Raw genomic sequence first — 21,029 nt, 5'->3', positions numbered from 1 at the left:
CAAAGTCACTGTTTATGAAACTTCCTGAAACATTCAAGAAATACCATCCCACCAATTGTTTCCTACTGAAAACAGACTTTTTTTAATTGAATTACTAACAATAAATATTGCACAGATCAGGTTTAAAAGAGAAGATGGACAAGCTTGAAAGGCAGCTATCATACCTGAGCAATCCCGCCAGGACGACTTCTCAGAGGAAAACAGAAGCTTCTTCAAAATAAATGCCTTTACACAATTAAAGCAATGGTTACAATTGCATTTAGTCACATCTCATGCAGCTCTTTTACTTTTAGAAATGGAAAAAATAGCACCTTTCTGTTCGGTTTTATTAAAACTTTACATAGTCTTCCCCCAATTCAAAAGTCAGAGTATATAGTAATTTACTTTGAATATTCTAACATATACTTTATCCCAGAGTCACAGATTATCCCCCTCAGAAACATATTCTCTAGTAAGTAGAGAATTAATTTACATAATAAGTAGGTAACTAGAAATTACAGCATGTTAGTGTTCTGTACAAATAGAGGAGGTTTACAGGAATATGTCTACATTTCTCTTGGATTTCTGGGGTAGGAGACATTTAAATACAACAGAGATTCTTTCCTGTCAGCTCTGATCAGTTATACAAAGAATACTACTACTGGCCATCTTGGGAAATTAGCAAGACCCTGTCTCAAGCTAAAACACAAAAGCACTGTAGATGAGCTTCGGTAGTATAGCACTTGCGTACCATGGTGAGATTATGGCTTAGATGCCCAGGACTATGGAACAAAAGAAAGAGTGGGGAGAGAAGGGATAATCCAACTATTAGAGTAATCACTTCTCACAAGAACTCAGCTTCATGATTTGAGCCATCAAGTTATATGATTTGATAGAAAAACAAATCGATCCCTAATGTTTTATTGGCTATGTCATAGAAAGCTATGGGACACAGGACAGTGCTTCCTTAAGGTATAGTGCAGTTGACTTGTTTAAATGCAGGTTCTTGGGCTCCATCTGTTGAATATGAATCTGTATAGAGCAAGTCTAAGAAACAAGGGTATTATATGACTCTTCATATGCTATGAAAAAGCAGGATGAAGACCGCTTTTAATAAGAAGGACCTATGCTTAAAGTCTTGATTAACTACCCTATTCATCAAAAGTGCTAGGACAAACTTGGAAAGATTTCAGTAAGGATAATATGAGAAAATGTATGCAGTGCATAGCATACTACCTGGCACTTGACAAGTCATCAATTCAAAGAATTTTACCACCCCCACAGTAAAGTTCTACTATGCCTACATTGAAATAAAGTAAATCATCATCATACACTATCATCAAGTATATACTATCATCAAAAGCAACAGAAATTAACTACCTTGTGTAATTATCTACAGTACAAACTTTGAAGGTAAAACAAAGACATTTATCGCACTACTAATACTATTGTGCTGGAATATAATATTTCCTTCATTCTTTCCTCATAACTGGTTTTGTAAGAAGGAATTATAATGCTTATATTAAGATGTGCAATTTCTGTGCTTCACAGAAAGTAATACCCATAATCAGTACTTCTATAAAGTTCCCAATATTTACCTGTTATTTCCTCATTTAAATTTTATGAAGAAAAATTTTTCCTTATGAAGGGTTATTTTTAAAGACTCTACATTATCATGTCTCTAGCTGCAGTCTAAACACCCTCACAGAATCTTAGTTAAACCTGTACTAGACAGCAATATTTGAGAGTGCCAATACAACCCACCCACATATGGCTTGACAGTTTTATATCTGAAGATTTAAAAAAAAATAAAAAGAATTAGAATCAGGCTCTAGTTTTATTTTAACTGGCCCACCCTCAGCAACCGTCTTTATTCTTTCACTATCTGGCATCACTCTACCTGTTACCAACCACTCCAGGTGCCAGGTTACCAATTGTACTAATTCCCCATGTAAGACAGACAACATCCTTGCTAATAATGTTTACTGAAATTATTTTTTTCTGAGTTTAAAATAATTCTTTTTCTTAGAGTATTAGTACATTAATATTTTGGTTTCTTATGGTTCAAGGATATATTTGGCATATGGTAAGAGACGATCTATTAGTTCCTCAAATTGTCATATTGGTGGTATTTATGGAATTTTATCTTATTTCATCACCTATTATTACATTCTTTACTAAGAGATAACATTTTAGTAAATTCTTATTTAATAAATTATCTGTTTAATACTATTTCTATGTGTATTTTCTAGAAGTATCATGTTATAAATATTCAAGAAGGTTATTGTTAATATTTTGACTTACTCAGTTCTCTCATTACTCTTAATGACTTAATTTTGATGTTTAAGCTGGAACACTTAACTGTAAGTATTGGCATGTTTCTCAAACTAACCCATTGCCTGAAAGGTCTGGAACAAGGCAGTCAAGATTTTCATGTTAAAGCTAACCCTTTTTTATTCTTATACACACTGCATTTTAAATGCTTATAATCTTCTGCTTAACTACATCCACAGACCTTCAATCTTATAGCACTATTACTGACTACAGAGACTATTTCCAAATATAACACACATGACGGGCATAAGATCTTCAAATTCAGACATGATTCCTACTGTTACCTGAAATTTGCCTCAACTACTCAGAAAATGGACATAATAATAGCTAGTAGCAGTATATTATATGTTATTATACAAATAATATATGCAATCACACAGGATATATAAATGTCATTGTTATACTTAAATTTCAACTCTATATACTTAATTCCGAAGCAAGATTCAGACACTCAAATTTTTCTTAATAATTTTACAAACGTAAAAAAAGCGTTATTCTTTAAAGAAATAAAAACAAGATGGTCTATTAAAATGTATGTCGGAATAATTCAGAAGAGACTACTTTTCATCTTAAAATTTTGATAGCTGTGTATGAAAGTTTCGCCTGCAGTTTTGCATGCATGCGTACCATGCGTGGGCCTGGGTCGTTGAGAAAAGCGACCACTGTTGTAAACCGTTGAGCCATCTCTACATTCCTGAGATGGCTTTTCTTTTAGAGAAACATTTTTAATTGTGTGATGTTAGCATAAGGAGGATAAAGTTGGAGACGAATGTATTATGTAACCAAGAGTTTAGAAAAGTGTCCTTCATGTCCAGTGGGCAATTTGTGTCTTTTCTCATTAAACAAACATTTTAATTTTAAAGTATGAATAGAGCGATACAAACAGCTCTGAAGTTACACTGATAGTCATACGCGTAACAATAAACCAGAGCTGCTGATTCCAGCAATTCAACAGTTTATAGCACTAATCAGTTCTAAAATTCAAAAACATTAAGATTTAATATTATTACAAAATGGGCCTCCAAGTGTAATTCCTAATCTTTTGAAAGTTAGGGTATACCTCTTATTTTTCCTTAAAACAGTCAAAATGCTACCGCTGTAAAGACTCATTCATGCTCTGAATTCACTTTTATCTTATATAGTTAAAACTCCATGTGTAAAACTTGTTAGACGGCCATATCTGGCTGTTCTACGGAGCGCAGACATCAGAAAACAAACGCAAGTGCTAAACTTTTGAACATGTCCCTTATCTAAGGAGTTGGTAAAATAGTCTATGTTACCTGAACAGGTGCAATAACAGCACAGGGGCCACCTTCAAACTGTTCTAATGCAGATCCCTCTGATTCACTAAACACAAACCCTAAAAATGAAAGCAAGTAGCAAGGATTAAAAATAATTCCAACAGCATCTATTAAAGAATTTTTCACGTACTGTGCTTTGAGATCATGTTTTTATAACAGCAAAATATCTACAGTTATTGGAGAGAATGACTCTTCTTTTAAGAGACCAAGAGGACTCTTTGGAAAATGGTATGCAACTACTACCTCTCCTCCAAAATATTTATAAAATCTTCATCTCCCCTTCCCTATCTTCTCTCTCTCTCTCTCTCTCTCTCTCTCTCTCTCTCTCTCTCTCTCTCACACACACACACACACACACACACACACACACAAGGACCACTCTACAAAGGCAAAGTGGACTTGAACGGAAGGGCATTAAATTTACTTCAATTTATTTCTTGGTCCGATGATTGAAATTAACTCATATGTGCCAAACACATACTCAGCACTAAGTTACACCTCCAACCCTTAAATCTTACTTTTAGATAATTTATTTTGCTTGAAGGAAGACTAGAAATCCAAACATTCTTTTCCAGATAGTATTTTTGTTGTTATCTTTTTTTCACTAAAAATAACTGCACGAGAACTCTGTAAGGGAGCAGTGGGCTACTTTGTTTCCATCTTTGGGTCACATTCTGTAATTCAAAATGTAAATGGCATGATAGATACTAAGTGTTCACACACAGGCTCTATCTTATTTTAAATATTCCTAATCAGCTCTGACTATTAGCAACTAAAGTTATGCAGAGGGCCCTGGGGCAGAAGTCAGGAAAATCCACTAGAAACTCTGGAAAAATAAAAAAAAACAAAACCATTTCTTGAGCCTCGGTGGTCTTATTTTAAAATGTTCACTTTCAACTTCAGTGTGTTAGGGATCTAGTGAATTTGACTAATGCCTAAATTCAGTAACACAGCAAACACACTGGGTTTGTTTAGATCTCATAAACACCAGATCTTGCAATTCAGATTATATGCAAGACTGTTACAATCGCTCGCCTAAAGGGGCTGATAATCTAGTTAAAGAGGCATGCAAATAGGCAGAAAAAAAAAAGGACTATGTTAATGTAACAGAGGAATGAAGGACACTGCGGGTGTCCTGGGTGCAGAAGAGAAAGTCTTTCTCTGCCTGAGTCAAATCTTAACAGATGAACTGGAGGCCAATCGTGGCAGGGGTTTGCCTTGGAGCAAGGATAAGCAAATGATATTCAGGCAAAGCAAATATCACTATTAAATGGAAAAGGGCTGTAAGGGCAGAAAAGGTTGATAGATCAAAGGGGAATTTAATGCAGCTGAGGGGCAGGTTAGGGACAGAAGAAGTGGCAAACAGGCAGAAGGGGAGAGACGAGGGGCACTACAGAGACCTGCACAAGCCTGAGGAAGCTCTGGCCCTTGCAGGACTAGACAGCTTTCCTCATTTTTAAAGGATGGAAACAGAAAACTTCTTTCAAGAAGCCCAGTAGAAGTCAGGCGGTGGTGGCGCACGCTTTTAATCCCAGCACTCGGGAGGCAGAGGCAGGCGGATCTCTGTGAGTTCGAGGCCAGCCTGGTCTACAAGAGCTAGTTCCAGGACAGGAACCAAAAAGCTACGGAGAAACCCTGTCTCGAAAATCCAAAAAAACAAAACAAAAAAAACCAAACAATAACAACAACAAAAAGAAGCCCAGTAGAGATGGAACTGACTCAATAAAAGCTACTTTTTTACGGAGAGAGTTATTTTTAGGTAGCATCTCAAATGAAATTGAAGTTTGATTACTATATGTAAATGGCGCATGCTTGATACAGAGAATGGATATGGTTACAGAGAAATGAGAGTTGCCTCTGAAGTTTCTACAGAAAAAGAAGAAAAAAAGCTGAGGATCAGGAGCTTCCTCACCAACCTCTCCTTTGGCCTCTCGTCCAAACAGCATTTCACGTGTATTTCACATAGTTTTAAAAAAATAAATAAAGCGGTTCCACCAAGAAATCCACTGGATCTCGTTCTTGCCCTCTGAGCCCCAGCCCAGCCAGCCATAAGCAGCAGCCTGCCTTTCTCGGCTCAGTCTCCTCAGCCACTCTCTGCGCACTCTCAGCCACGTTCACTGGTGACCCCTCCAGGATACTCTTAAAGACTCATCTAACTTTCTGTCAGATAAGCATAAACTCTGAAGAAGCTTGGGCTCTCGCATTTTGGTCCCTCTTGTTGCACATTTTAAACTGTTTATTCTCAGTTACCACAGCACCTCTTAAATGCTCATGATCCCCAAGGATTGGGACTATGCAGTTTCCTTTCTATATGGTCTCTCTGGTAATATGCAGAATTTTATCTACCCCAACAATTTCATCTACTCTTTCAATTTCCATTACTGATTATAGCCACGTAGCCCCACATATAAACCAGACATATAAAATCTAAAGTCCTTATGTGGTCCTGCACAGTGAACTCCAGCCTCACTGTGGAGATTCCTCCATGTCTTCAAACATTCCTGCCTCTACCAAACCACACGCCTTTGTACAGAATGCTTGTTCTGTCTAAAACACAGCCCTTTCTGAAGTAACTGACTTATTTTTTAGGCTTCTTCCTTTTAGCTCAAGGCTCCAAAACCTATCTTGGATGTGTCCATTTCTGTCCCATATCTAGTCTGCCTCAGTTCAAACTGCTATCCCCCTCACCCAGCATACTGATGAAAGTTTCCAAACACACCTTCCAGCTCTTCATCCACTGAACCCCTCCTATTCATCGGGATTGCCTGGAGATTATGTCAGAAATGGAAACAAGGTTTGGACACAGTCTGCTTAAACGTCTTTCTATGGCCTCTCACTGCAAGTAGAATAAAACCTTAACTCCCTTTTCTGGTCTAAAGATATGGGAGGATTGCCCAATTCAATGGACCTCCGTTTTACTTTGCTTTAGCTACGAAGTCCTTATTATAACTGCTTGCTCTTTTCTCCAGATGAAATACTTCCTTCTATTCTGCTCTTCATAGTTTCCAGGATTCAATTTAGATGTTAACTCCTTACAGACTTCCTGGCAAATATGTCTAAGTATTCCCATCCCTGAGCAGAACCAGCATTTATCATAATCTACATTTATGTTCATTTGTTATACAGGTATCATATCTTTAATCGATGGCTGTTTCTCACCATGTGTTATATAGTCACTGCTTATTAATGCTTGTTGAATTTCTGAGAGGGAAGACAATTAAGGGGTGTTTGTAAAGATGTAAAACAATTTAGTTTCAAATATGTAAAGCAGTCATTACTACCATCTAGAAGTGGGAGATACTGGACCTCAGAGCAAGATTTGGGACTATAGATAGCAAGTGCAGTCATCTGAAACAGGTCAGTTACAGCAAAGGCCAACATGCACTACACAGATAACACAGCTGAGAACAGTAGAAAAACGGGGAGAGACTGTGTCAGCAACGCAGGATAACAGCTTAGAAAAACAGGCCAGACAGAAATATAGTAGCTGAGGTTCTAGAAAAGAACAATTAGATGCAAGAGTAGTCAGCCGTGACAGACGCTATATCAAGCATGCCACTGGAGCGCTACACAAGAAAACTCAGAGTTAGCAAGAGCACAGGACTTTAATGACAGGAGAAACAGCAAAAGCAAACTGTTTGTTGCGCAAGTTTCACAGAAAGTAAAATGGCAGTAGCATGAAGAATTATTTTGATTGACACTTGATATTAGCCAGAAGAATGAAGGGCATGAACTAAAAAATGGCATATGGTTTTAATCCCAGCACTTGGGAGGCAGAGGCAGGTGAACTCTTGAGTTTGAGCTCAGAGTCTGCTTAGTGAGTTCCAGACAGCCAGGGCTACATAGTGAGACCCTGTGTCAAAACAAACCAACAAAAATGGGGGTCGATTCAATGACTGATATGGAAAAGAGAAATTCAATACTTATTGGTCTTAGAAAAGAGTTGAGAAAGTGTATCACAGCAACAGTGACTACCAACCAGACAGAGCTTCTCAAATGTGCATCCCGCCCCACAGACTATTTTTTATAGTACTAGAGACCGGTGCAAGGAACCCACCTAAAGTTAAAATAGTTTTTGCAATCTGCCAAGACATAACCTGCCACAGTTCTGTTAATGTCATATGCTTTCATGTTGAGTTTCTTAATTTAAGAGTATAACAGGATCCTGGGCTCAGAAAACATGAAAGCTGCCGACCTAAGAGGTAGAAAGCTTAGAATATTTAAAAAAAAAAAAAAAAAGTGGAGGGAGTAGCCACTGACTGGAGTCAAGGGAATGAGAAAAGGTGAGAACTGTGGAACTCTCTGGATCAATACTGCAGAGCACAAGGTTAGCAGACAAGGATAAAGAGCAGAGGCAGTAAGGACTCACTTAAGATATAATGACTATCTGTGCTGATGCCAGGTTTATCCAGCACACACAACACACTGGAGATCCCGATAACAATAAATAAAGGTCTGGAAGTAGTTAAGATGGACGGGAAAACTTAATAAGGGAAGTGGCAACTAAGAATGCTGGTTATCACAGTAAGGCCAAATTTGAGGTTCAAATAAGCCAAGAGTCTGGGCCAAGAGCTGGTGGCCATCCCATCCGGACCCACCAGTTACCATACCTTCTCTTCTACTAAGCTGCTATAGATCGTCATGTATTTTTCAAACACATCTTCAGGTGGAACAATAACGCAAAGTGAAGTTTGGAGAAAGGGACAGACAGAGAAGTTCCTAAGCTCCTGAGATCTAAACTGAGGTCAGGAAAAATACAGCCCCAAGTGCTTCATAAGCGATGTTCTGGAAAGCTGTGCCTACATTACCCATGAGGAACACTGAGAACCAGAAAGGGAGTCTGCCAAATACTGTGTTACAAAATCAACACTGAAAATTGAACTCCTAGTTCGTCAAATGTTTCCATGATCAATACTACTTCTGTCAGACAGAGAGGATGCCAATCTGGGTTCTGCTGGGACACGGTCGATCTACTGTCTCCAGCGTTACTATCCTGATCCGCACCTCCTCTCCTCTCGGACTACAGGGACCACCTGATCTTAATCACTGTCTCACCACTGTCTGCCCTCAACCACAGCAGTCAAATCAACCTAAAAACAACCTGTCTCCTTGCTCCAAAACTTCCAGGGACTCCTCTGTTTCGTTCAGAATGAGGGCCAATGTCCTTATAATGACTAGAAAGCCTTATACGATTATATTACTTTTAGAGCATTTATTCCTCTCCCCTTCGCACTGTCCCCACCAGCCACACTAATCTCCTTCCTGTTTCCCAATGAACAGTCTGAGAACATGTGGCACCGAGACTTTAACAGGGGTGGTGCCCTCTGTCTGGAATGCTTTCTTCAGACGCCTGCACAACTGGCTCCTGAAGTCTCCAAGTGCTTCCAGGACTCTGTCCCTTCACCTAATACCACTGCAGGCACTTGATCCTTGCTCTACTGGCCCAGGCTTCAGCAGCAAGGCTAGGGACACCAGTGTGGTTTAGAGGAAGAAAAACAAGTAAGAGATGATAATGAACAAAGAAGGTGAAAAAGCGTTTTTAAAAGGTAGGCAAATGAACAGGAGAAGGCCGAAACAAAACAAAATTTCAAACTAAAACCAGTCAGTTAGGACCAGGAAGATAAGGCAAGTCTTTTATTCCAGCACCCAGGAGATTAAGGCAGGTGGATCTCAGTGTTCTGTTCAAGGCCAGACAAAGCTACCTGGTGAGACCTTATTTCAAAAACAAAGACTAAATTCAAACCTTTTAGTAAACAAATTTGGAGAGAATGGAACAGTGTCTAAAAGCACCGAGTGCTTGTGAAGAGACCTGGGTTCAATTCCCAGCATCCATATGCGGGTTCACACCATCTCTAACTTCAATTTCAGGGAATCCAATGCCCTCTTCTGGCCTCTGTGGGCACAAGGCATGCATGTGGTGCACGTGCATACTTGGAAGCAAAACATCCACACACATACATTTTTAAATAAAAAATAAAATCAAAGCCAGGCAGTGGTGGTGCATTCCTTTAACTCTAGGGAGTTCAGGCCAGGATGGCCTTCAAGAACTAGTTAGGGCAGGTAGGGCTGTTACACAAAGAAACCCTATCTCAAAAAAACCAAAAAATAAAATAAAATAAAATAAAATAAATCTGTCTATCTATCTATCTATCTATCTATCTATCTATCTATCTATCTATCTATCTATCTGTATGTATGTATGTATTGCTCAAAAATAACCCAAGACGTATACTTCTTTAAGTAAAAGAGGTTTCCAAAAGAATAAATAAACCTGTCAAAATAACGAAAATGAAGAGCTATGTGCTACTCTATTGGCTTATTTTAACAAGCAACACAAAATAACATGACTAAGGTAACTTCCTAAATGGAATACCTCTAGATGTAACTTTGTTTTACATTATTTACTCCTGCATCTTATTTTGAGAAGACTGAGGTTGCAGCTGTCAATTCGATGCAGTTATCGACCACAAAAATGAAGCCGCCTTACTAATGCAGCAAGTCAGTGCCCTGTGCCTCCTCCAATAATTCCAAATGACCATCACAGCAACATCTGGCAATGGCCTCTGTGAGTAGGTAATTCAGAGTGAGCACCATTAGACTGGCAGAGGAAGTGCTGTGATCCACAACCCTTTTAAATTGCAACAAACAATACCAAACGTTGTCTCAAAACCGGGGATACTTGAGGCCACGGAAACAATTTGTAGCGAGCAATAATGTGTTTCCATCCCAGCGCCACACGTAACCACACAATTACAACATAAAAATGCTTTCTGGCATCAGTCACTTAGATCATTACCTCACCTCACCCCACTCCACCACCACCACCCCCCAAAAAATCCAAACACTGATAACATAAAACTCATTTGGAGAGTGGAGATATAAAGATACTGACAGGTGGTACTTTTTAGGCAACTCACATTGCAGCCCACCGGGCCCCCACTCTGCCCCTGCAGCAAGTCAGCCCAGATTAGGAGAGGCTCTTGGGCTCTTTGGTAAACACTCTCCCATCCAAGTTCTCCCCATTAAAATCCACTTGGAGCAGCGGTTTTAAACCTGTGGGTCTCCGCCCCCCGGGGGGCTGCACATCAGATACCCTAACAGTAACAAGATTGCACTTATGAAACAGCAACGAAATAATTTTATGGTTAGGGATTAGCACATCATGAAGTATACTAAAGGGTCGCGCGTGTTAGGAAGATTGAGAACCACCGATTGGAGCATGGGTACTAGTACAGAACTCGGGGTATCCGACAGACAGGAGCTGAGGCAAGTGAGCCTAACGCGGGGTACCTGAGGTGCAAGAGCGGGGTTAACTGTAACCAAGTCCAGGTACTAGAACTGAGTACGAAGTCCCAATGCGGGCAGAGCAGGGGTACAGGGATCAAACTCTGACACAGGGAAAGAGTGCGGGAAGCCGAGGGGCCGAGGCTGTGCTACTGGGGCCAGGGACCGGCACAGGGAAGGGTGCAGACACTAGAGAAACAGAAACTGGGGTGCCAAGCCCGAGTTCAGGGAAAGAGTGAGGTTAGCAGAAGGGCTGGGAGCGAAGGTACTGAGACCAAGCGGGGCTACTGGGACAGAACGCGGGTGTCCAAAAGCGGGGGGACCGGGACAAAGTCCGGGACTGGTAGAGTAGGGCACTGGAGCCAAGCGCCAGGTACCCGAGATGGGGGAACGGGGATACTGGAAGCGGGGCGTCCCGGCGGAGCGGCTGGAACGGCGAGCTCGGTCCCGGTACCTTGCGTCCAGCGGCAGAAGATGGTGTCCGACAGCCCGGGGCTGTTCTTGGTGCCCCACACCAGCTCCAGTAGCTCTTTGGTCACTTCGGACATGATGAGGACTGGGCAAGAGGATCTTTGCTTCCCGGACTCCGAACCCGGAACATAGGGAAGGGGAGACTCGAGAAAGGGACGGCGGAAGAGCAGCGGCCGGGCGCGACCGGGAGGCCGGGCGAGGTGAGGGCAACACGCCGCCCGCAGAGACCGCGCCTGTCAAGCCGGCCGAAGCCGCAGCCTGGAGTTTTCCGGGCCGGAAGTGGTCGGACTTCCGACTTCCTTTAGCCCCGCCCCCCGCGGAGCACCGGGGAATGTCGTCCCCGAAAGCAGAAGTGGGGAGAGCCTCTGAAGAACTGGGAGTCTCTGGCCACCTTTGGGAACTGTAGGATTGGCGGTGGTTGGGTTCTCCGTGCCAGGGGGCAGAGAGAGCCCCTCCTCTCCTGGGCTCTGCCCTACTTTTTGTAGTAGGCTTTGGGACTTTTGCTCTACCCCCCTGTCCTTAAAATCTAGAATAATACCTGAAACTAGAATTATGATAGCTATGCCCTTGAGTTGGGAGGGGAGCTGCCTTTCACTGTCCCTTGATAAACCATGTAAAATTCAATCAGCTCATTACGTGGTTATACTTGTAAATGCACTTGTGCATTAAAAATAACTACAGGTGTAGCTCACATTACAGAGCTAGCAGGAGCTAAGCTGACCTAAAGCAACCAGTTTGTACAAGGCACAGATTTCTGTTATGTGAAGATCGCGGGGGTCCCCCCAAAACCAACAAGGAGACCAAGTCCCGTACGTAAAAGCAAAGTGCCTTTATTCTTATTCAAGTTCGAATTCGGACTCTCCGTGTGTCCAACACACACTTCGAGTTTAGTTTGGGCAGGGTTTTTATAAGAGCAGAGGTTGGGCTGAGGAATTTCTAAGGTTCAGAACCCCTAATTGGCTTGTATTTGTCTAGCAGTGTCCTGGGTGTAAAGAGTTTTCGGCCCTCTCCGCGGACGCAATAATCCAAATCAGACTAAATCAAACCGAATTAGAAAAAGCCCAGGTTTAATGGAAGCCAGAGCTCCCGGATATCCCACCTGGACAACAGAGAGGGGAAAAGAGAACCAGGAAGATCATGGAGAGGGAAAAGGAAGACAAGAAGACCAAGTGTGTCTTTTTTTTTTTTTTTTTTTTTTTTTTTTTTTTTTTTTTTGATTTTTCGAGACAGGGTTTCTCCGTAGCTTTTGGGGCCTGTCCTGGAAGTAGCTCTTGTAGACCAGGCTGGCCTCGAACTCACAGAGATCCTTAAATAGCCTCTGGGAGTGGTCTTGACCCTCACTGGAGAGGGGTCATCATTTGGCGGGCTTTCTCGAATGGAGTCTGGACTGAGGTAACTCCCAGGGGAGGAGCCTCGAAATGGAACTTTCCACCCAGACATCCCAAAATGGGGTGATACCCCACCCAAACACTGGGTAAAAGGGGATGGGTGTGTGCTGGGCTTTGGAGTGTTAGGTATTTTCCCTTCGGACGGTTGGTTCCTGGGTAGTGCCTGGGTTGTCCTTGGAACCAGGTATTGCCTTAGGGTAAACTTAAACTCGGGCCTCTATCGAGCTCAGCACGGCTGGGCCCTATAATTCCATCTCCCAAGTTTTGAGACACCTATGTTGGCAGCCCTTGAGATTAAAGACCAGAGTTTTATTAAAGAATTAGAATGTCATTAAATTTAGTATGAGTTTTTTGTGACATTTAAAAAAGAATTTTCATTGGTTGACTTTGACGTTTAAATGGAAAAGGTGAATTGTGAATTTTATGTTTGTGGTGGTTCGGGTCTTTTCTGTTTATTTGTTTCAGTGATGAAGTATTTCATAGTTATTTGGAGGTTGGATTCTGAGTCATGAAAATGCCAGACTCTTCTGTGATGATTATCAAGTTAGCTTCACCCCACTTTGGCTTATTGGTCCTTAAACTAGGAATTATTATACAGTTCACATACTGTCAGGTATAAAAGAAAAATGTGCGCAAAGGATTCAGATACTTCCTGACATGGAATGTGCCAGAAAACAAGGAATATTTTATGAAGACATTTTGTGGGAATTTGATGCAACACTAATGCTTTTATAGTTTTTCCACTCAAATTTTAGGCAGTTTTGCTCTTTAATGAAAAACTCAAGATGCATAGCTCACTGATTAGTTTTTTTTAGAGCATTGTTGTTGTATTAGCTAGTTAAGATAAACAAACTTATTTAAAATCACCAAGTTTAAAAACAAGGTTTTTCTATTTTATACCTTTCCCCATACTTCAGCATTCTTTCCTGTAGTACCAGGAGATTGCTAAAAACACCTGCTGGGACATTTGAAATTACCTGGCACAGATGACAGAGCTCACACATGCATGCAAGGGCTCACGTTGCTGCGTCATATCATACATAGGTGATGCAACCATGCTGCATGTGGGTCATAAAGGGCCTTTTAAGGTTCCTGGGTGGGTGGGTGGGGGACTAGGTGGCTGAGGGCTTGTCCACACAAGCATGGCCCTGGAACCTGGAAGTGCCAGCCATGCTGGTTTGGATAAAATCATAACATTCCACCCTTTTGTTTATTATAAAAAATTGGGGAGCTTGGGATCTTTAAGGGGTGGGAATGGGGTGTCGTAAGGTCTCTCATGACTGCTTCCTGCTGATTTTGTGTGCTTTGGATAGTTAAGGTGTTTGACTACGTCCTGGGGTAGCTGATTACTTTCGTGTTTTTTCGGGCTCAGTGAAACTGGCTGGCTGGCAGCTTGAACCTTGCAAGATGCTGGAAAGGCAGAAAATTATGTATGGAAAAATTTTAGATCCTGTGATTGAGGGAGGAGAGTCCCAAGATAGAAGATGGAGGGATTTTTTTTGGGAGGAGGAGGGAATTTCCCAGAGGTTCCCGAGACCAGGAATGATAATGGAAGGATTAAATGAAACATTCTGGGTGAGTCTGGTCCATTTAGATAGGTCCAATTGACTCCCTGGAGTTTATGAAAAAATGTTCAAAAAGAAATAAAGTTTAAGCCGGGCGGTGGTGGCGCATGCCTCTAATCCCAGCACTCAGGAGGCAGAGACAGGCGGATCTTTGTGAGTTCAAGGCCAGCCTGGTCTACAAAAGCTAGTTCCAGGACAGACTCCATAGCTACAAAGAAACTCTATCTCAAAAAACCAAAAAAAAAAAAAAAAAAAAAAAAAAAAGAAAAGAAAAAAAGAAAAGAAAAGAAATAAAGTTTAGACATATTAAAAGCTTTGGAATAGAAGACAGTGGGGAGGAAGGAAGAAAAGAGGGGGAATTATTAGAAAGCGGAATTATTAGACCCCTCAATGTTTTGCCTGAAGCAAATCTTAAGGCACTTGTTCTCTTTAGCATCATGGTATTATCTTAACATCCAGGAGACACTGTGGCAGTCAGTGATAAACTTCTTATATTAAAGTCTGTTTTGTGAGTTTTTGGAGTCTGGGGCTGTGAATGTCCCCAAACTTGTTATTGTTTCTTACCACCTGGGCTTTTGACTGTCCTTGTACCTCTGGCTCTATGTTTAATGATGGTCCCTGTAATGACAGCTGAGTGGTTAACTGGAAATTTAAGTATGACATTGGAGATATAGAGAAATTGGTAAAGCAGATAGGAGAAAGAGGAAGAGGGAGAGTATATGGAATTTTTGGCACAGAAGAATTGATTATGGTGATGAGACTTTTATTCTTCTGGAACTGGAGAAAAAGTTTGAGTTACCTTATAGAAGGGGTTATCTTGAGCTGGAAGAGTAAAAGGTTTGAGATGGTACAGGGGGATTTGGTGAGGGAGTCCCTCGAGCTTGGCAGCAGTGGGAGTTACAAGAATTACTCTAAAGGGGCCCTGCCATTTAGGGGAAAGAGGTGAGAGGTTGGCCTGGGGGAGAGAATAGCACCTGATCTTCTATTTTAATCAGCAGTGGGCATTGATTGGCACATGGTTGAAGTAATGAGTAGTCCCATAATAGGGAGTGAAGATGGAATAAAGGCGGAGTAAGCAGGTGATCAGGAAGGGGAGTGGTTTTAGGTGAGAGGCCATGGGTTAAAACCAGCCACCTATACATGAGTTCAAAGGGCAAGATGGTAAAGGGGCTTTTGGGGAGAGCCCTAAGGCTAAGAAAGGCCAGAGGCAAAAGTTTTACCAAGTCAAGGTGAAGCTCTTGTGACATCTTAACAAGAACATTTTTTTTTTAAAAAAGGAATGGTTAGTTTGTTCTACCTTCCCTGAAGACTAAGGGTGGTATGGGATATGAAAATGCCAGAGAATGCATTAGATAAAGTTTGAGAAATCTGGGAGGTAAACGCTGGACCATTATCCGACTGAAGAGAGGTTGGGATTCCAAACTGGGGGATAATTTCTGGAAGAAGAACCTTAGAAACTGTCTGGGCCCTCTTGTTAGTGGTGGGGAACGCTTCAGTCCACCTAGACAAAGGATCGCGGGCAGCCTTATTTGTCCATGGCCAGACCTAGAAGGTCAACTTGGGAATTTTCTGGGTTTGATGTCTCCATGCTACTATGTGCATGAGGACAATCGACTTCCCAATCTTAGACAAGCTCTCATGGGACCAAGATGAGGATTAGGGCATGCTCAGGTCTAGTGACCAGTTCTACCACATTTGAAACACAGGCCTGGCGGTTCTCAAGCCCTGGGGGGCAAGGGAGCAGCACGGACAGCACGGATCAGGCTGTCTGTTGCCTCAGAAGGTGGGGGGGCATGGCTAACATGTGACAGTGATGATTACGGACGTTGTCATTCCTTGCATGGTACACCTTAAAAACCAACTTTAAGACTTCTACCTGTGGGGTCAAGGGCCTTTCTCCAAATGTCTAAGTTTATCTAAGTTTAGCCTAATTAATGTCAGGGTAGCACTGAGAAAAAAGTCATGACTAACTGTCTACCTTTTGTAGTTTCTGGATCTAAGTTAGTATATTGTAACAGAGCTTTAGTGAGGCATTCCAAAAATGCAGAAGGATTTTTCTTTGTATCCTGAATAACCTATGAGAGCTTAGTATAGTTTACTGGCTTGAGGGCAGCCTTACAGAGACCTGCCAGAAGGCAAGTCAAAACCGGTTTCCAGCTAAAATTTCACCTGGGGTGTTACAACCCCAGTGTGGTTCCTGTCCGGACAGCCTCTGCCCCCCGGGGGGTGTGTTGCAGGAGTTTGGTGAACTTCATCTGCACGTAGCCTGGCCTGCTCGCAAACTCTCCTGCACTCTTCAGAAAATAGATTATTAGATATGATCATATAAATATGAAAGGCGAGATTATAGGACTGGGTCATGTGTCGGAATTGCTTTATGAAAGAGGTAGAATTAGACATATAGGACCCCAGTTTTTGTTCGATATGGAAGAGTCCTGAGAGGGAGAAGGGGATGTGTACCCTAACCAATCAATCTATCCTGGCCACTTCTCTCAACGGGAGAACTGCAGCTGGCTTGGCTTGGTCAGGGTTGGGTTCCATAGCAGCACATGAGTGCGTGAGAGGAGGGGTAAAGGTGGGTGCTAGAGCCGGGCAGCTACTGTGGCCAGGCACCAGAGAGAAGGAATGACCCAGTGGGGCTGATGGAGTAGTTAATGGGGAGGGGAGCCAAAGAGGGCAGCACAAAGATGGACAAGTGTGGGGATCTATAAGTAGGGCATTAAGGCCTGGGGTTTTAGGGCCTCCAAAAGGCATCCCGGGGGGAGGTTGGATTGATGGTCTTGGAGGGCTTGTTTCCCAAAACCCATGATAATGGTGACACTGCAAGGCTTATAGAAGGATATTTCTTCTTTATAGGTGGGGTGTGAAATGGCGGCAAAACTGCAAAGCCTATAGGAAGACATCTTTTCTCTATAGCAAGGGTGTTGAAGCCTGACTGACTCCTGTCCAGGCAACTTGGAAGCCAGAGAGGCTAGAGGCTGCTCTGAGGAGTCTCTCACATCAGGGACCACTGACGGGAGTAGTCCAAAAAGAAAAAGAAAGGAAATGAAAAAGAAAAAAGAAAAATCTGAGGAACCCTCAGCCCCAAGGCAAACACACTGCTCAGTGTGTGCAGTGCTAGGCTGGTGAACTGCCCTGCGTTGTCCAATCACAAATTTAGCTATGGGATGCAAGCAGAGATGAATGTCAGCAAAGGGCTCAACTGTAGCCATGAAGGCCGTGGTTTGGGGCTCCCCCCTTTTGGGAACACCAGAAGATTGTCGGGAGCCAATAGTCAATTCTGGGTTTGGAGAAACGGTTAAACTGACCAGAATGGGAAAATTCACCAATTGAAGCCGGTGGTGTGCATAGAGGTCGTGCTCAGGCGGATGGAACACGTGGTTGTTGTGGAAAAAAATACCCAGTTCCAGATCCCAATCCCGGGAGAGAGCCAGGAGAGCCTATGGAGTCTCACAGGACCGATGAAATTACTTGGTGTGAGTGAGAAGGAAACATGGAACACACAACAGACCCACTTAGGAGTTTATTGGGTGGGAGATATACAGGCCTGGTGAGGTCGGTGTGCAGAGAGAGCTGAAGATGGTGCATCCAGCTTTTAAAGGCTGCCTAGAGCATGCATACAGGGGGATGACATGGCTGTGTCATACACAGATGACGGAGCTCATGCATGCACACCAGGGCTCACATAGCTGTGTCATATGTAGGTGATGCAACCATGCTGCACATGGGTCACGAGGGCCTTTTAAGGTCCCCAGGGCAGCTGGGTGCCTGAGGGCTTGTCTGCACATGCATGGCCCTGGAACCCGGAAGTGCCAGCCATGCTGGTTTGGCTAAAATCATAACAGCATGTCCTTCTTCATGACTTTAAAAATAGTCTTTCTGTTATACCCAGATCATGGTGTCTCTCAAAAACTACCATGGAATCTGCACTCATATGTAAAAGCAAAGAGCCTTTATTCAAGTTAAGGCACGGACTCAGTCTGTCTCTCACAGAAGTTGAGAGCAGAGAGTGCCCAGACCAGTTGAGGTAGGGCTTTTATCATAATAGAGATTGGGGTGAGGGGAATTCCAGGGTTCAGGACCCCGATTGGCTGACATTTGTCTAGGGGTCTTGACAAAGTGGTAATAGGTGAGTCCTGGACTCGGGATATCTCATGGTCTTATCTAATCTTATGTAAGGGTTAGAATCAGGTACTTCCCTTTAGATGCTGGCTCTCCCTGGGTGGTGGCAGCTTATGGCTTTTCCTGGAACCTGGTGCCACCTGCCAACAAACCAAGAAAATCTGGTCTACATTTTAGCTGGTCTCTATCAAGCTTGTCATGGCTGTGCAGCCTGGCCACACATGTGGGCCCCATATGACCTGGGCCCCCTATGTATGGCCAGGCTGTCCTGGACCCCACATTTCACATTCTGCTTTTTACTACACCAATCATCTTCACGGTGTACAGAATGATTATTCCACAACACTTATGTTAGAATTAACTACTTGGGATTGCATAGCTTGTCCCTGAAGAAAACTGATTCTTCCTCTCTCAAGAGTCATTTGATTTGCCTATAGCTCTTCAGGTAGGAGTGGGAACATGACATTTTCCTGGTCATCATGCAGATCTTTTTGTGGGCAACGATATTGCTATGATGTCACAGAGCTTCCCTACTGTGTCTATAAAAGCCCATCTAGCATCAGGAAGCCTGATCTTCTGTCTTTTATAATCTTTCTATCCTGCCTCCTGTGATTTTTTTCCCTGTGTGTGAAGAATACAGGTCTGGTTGCAGATGTATCTATTGTGTTCCGTCATTCTATGGTCACTTATTCTCTGTAGGTTGACCAGCTGTGGTTCTGTGTAATAATTTCCCTCCTATTGAGGGGCCTTAAATCTAATTCTTCAACTCTTGTTTATTTACCCTCAAAATCCAAGTGCCCTGCCACTATTGCACCATTAGGGATAGCTTGTCAAGGCTCGTCATTGTTATGATTTGTGGGCTTTGCAAGACTGATTATCAGGCTACGCATTGCTTTCCTGCCTTGGAAACCTGCATAGCACCTTGTGATACTCTGAGAGCTCGTCTCCAGGGAGGAGCTCTCCAGGTCAGCTCCAGTTCAGTTCTTCTCAGTCCAGCATCTGAAGTATGTGGTGCTTTCAGCAGTACGGTCTTACTTTCGGGAGGTAAACCCAGGTCAATGACAATAGCCAGTATTGTTTGGGGAGTCTCTTAGATGCCTGTGACCAACAAAGGAAGGTTTCCCGTGCCTGGCATTTGCTAGGTAGGCTATGGTTATGAGGAGCATTATCACCCTGTGTGACTTTAGCTTCTTTTAGCACACACACACATGCAGACACCCCTATATTTTCTGAAGTACTGCCTATTTTCTCTAGCACATTTAGTGTAAAAAGTGTGTTTTGAGAACAGGATAATATCTTGAACTGTGATTTTTCTGAATTTTCATTTATACTGAAGGAGGCAGGTTTCAAGCAGACGCTGATTAATGTCCTTTTCACTTCTTTTATACTGTACCTATTATTGTTGGTGTTTTACATTTTTAAATTAGCAGTGCATATTTTAGCAAGTATTGTTTAATTAATGTTAAATTATTTATTGGCTTATTCTTTCACTACAACATTTAAATTGTGTGTTCCTTTTTACAATAGAAATACAAATTTTTATTTATTCAAAATTTTCTTCCCAGATGGTGGTGGCGTATGCCTTTAATCCCAGCATTCAGGAGGCAAAGGCAGGTGGATCTCTGTGAGTTTGAGGCTAGCCTGGTCTACAGAGTGGGTTCCAGGAAAGAGCTATTTCTTCATTTCAGTTAGAGGAAACCAGAAGAACTCAAAACTGGAGAGAATTTTGACTAAAGAGTGGGAAAGGGCTGTGCCAAGATGGCTCAGCAGTAACCTGCAACCATGAGAGCACTGGGTCTCGTGTAAAGGAGAGAACTGCTTCCACATGTATGATGTAGCATGCACACCTCGACACATAACATGTATGCACACAATAATATTTTAAAGGAAAAGTTTTATATACTTGTATATGCATATATGTGCATATGTACCTATAATGAGATAGTGTAGGTGCCTTTTAGCTATGAAATATGATTGTGGAAAAATTCTGATTTTTCTGTAACTAGAAAGATACAACTCAGGAGGTGAACTGTCTCTCTCTGAATTCTATGTGTTTAAAGCGTAAATACGAAGGCCTGTTGAAGTTCTTCGATGACTTCTCTTACGAGGATGTTCTTTAGTTCTTTAAGGTTCAGGTATACACAAGTATACTAATTATTTTATAAATGATATTTTAAAATGTATTTACTGGTTAGTTTTTCAGTTCCTCATATTTCCAATAAACAAATAAATGCTTCTGAATATATGATCTGCAGAACTTTAATGTTCAATCCAATTTTATTATATGTTGTATTTTTTTAAATCAATGTTGATACTGAGGAGATAAATTAACCAGTAAAATATTTGCCACAAAACTATGAGAACCTGAGTGAGATCCCCAGAACCAACCTGCCTGTAACCCCAGAACAGTGTATGGGAGGAGGAGACAGATGCCTGTAACCCCAGCACAGTGCGTGGGGGGAGGAGACAGATGTCTGTAACCCCAGAACAGTGTATGGGAAGAGGAGACAGATGCCTGTAACCCCAGAACAGTGTATGGGAGGAGGAGACAGATGCCTGTAACCCCAGCACAGTGCGTGGGGGGA

At 42.3% G+C, this 21,029-nt stretch overlaps 1 protein-coding gene across 5 annotated transcripts in view; it reads right to left on the bottom strand.

Annotated features, from left to right (window-relative positions):
- Mindy3 (MINDY lysine 48 deubiquitinase 3) overlaps positions 1 to 11,648 on the bottom strand; it is a 72,379-nt gene extending 60,731 nt beyond the window's left edge. For 2 of the 5 annotated variants that reach the window (XM_057787861.1, XM_057787862.1), the window contains exons 1-3: positions 11,353 to 11,648; positions 3,594 to 3,673; positions 165 to 225 (exon numbers count right to left, since the gene is read on the bottom strand). In XM_057787861.1, coding sequence (XP_057643844.1) covers positions 165 to 225; positions 3,594 to 3,673; positions 11,353 to 11,446 — 235 coding nt within the window. In that variant the 5' untranslated portion in view covers positions 11,447 to 11,648. Of the gene's footprint in view, positions 1 to 164; positions 226 to 3,593; positions 3,674 to 11,352 lie in introns of those variants that run through there. The other 3 variants (XM_057787864.1, XM_057787865.1, XM_057787866.1) reach the window with 2 other exon arrangements.
- Positions 11,649 to 21,029: the final 9,381 nt, after the last annotated feature.

This window comes from Chionomys nivalis, chromosome 13 (assembly GCF_950005125.1).
Source record: "Chionomys nivalis chromosome 13, mChiNiv1.1, whole genome shotgun sequence".
Taxonomy (NCBI): domain Eukaryota; kingdom Metazoa; phylum Chordata; class Mammalia; order Rodentia; family Cricetidae; genus Chionomys; species Chionomys nivalis.
The sequence above is the reverse complement of the archived record's forward strand: the minus strand, read 5'-3'. Positions and strand labels throughout refer to the sequence as shown.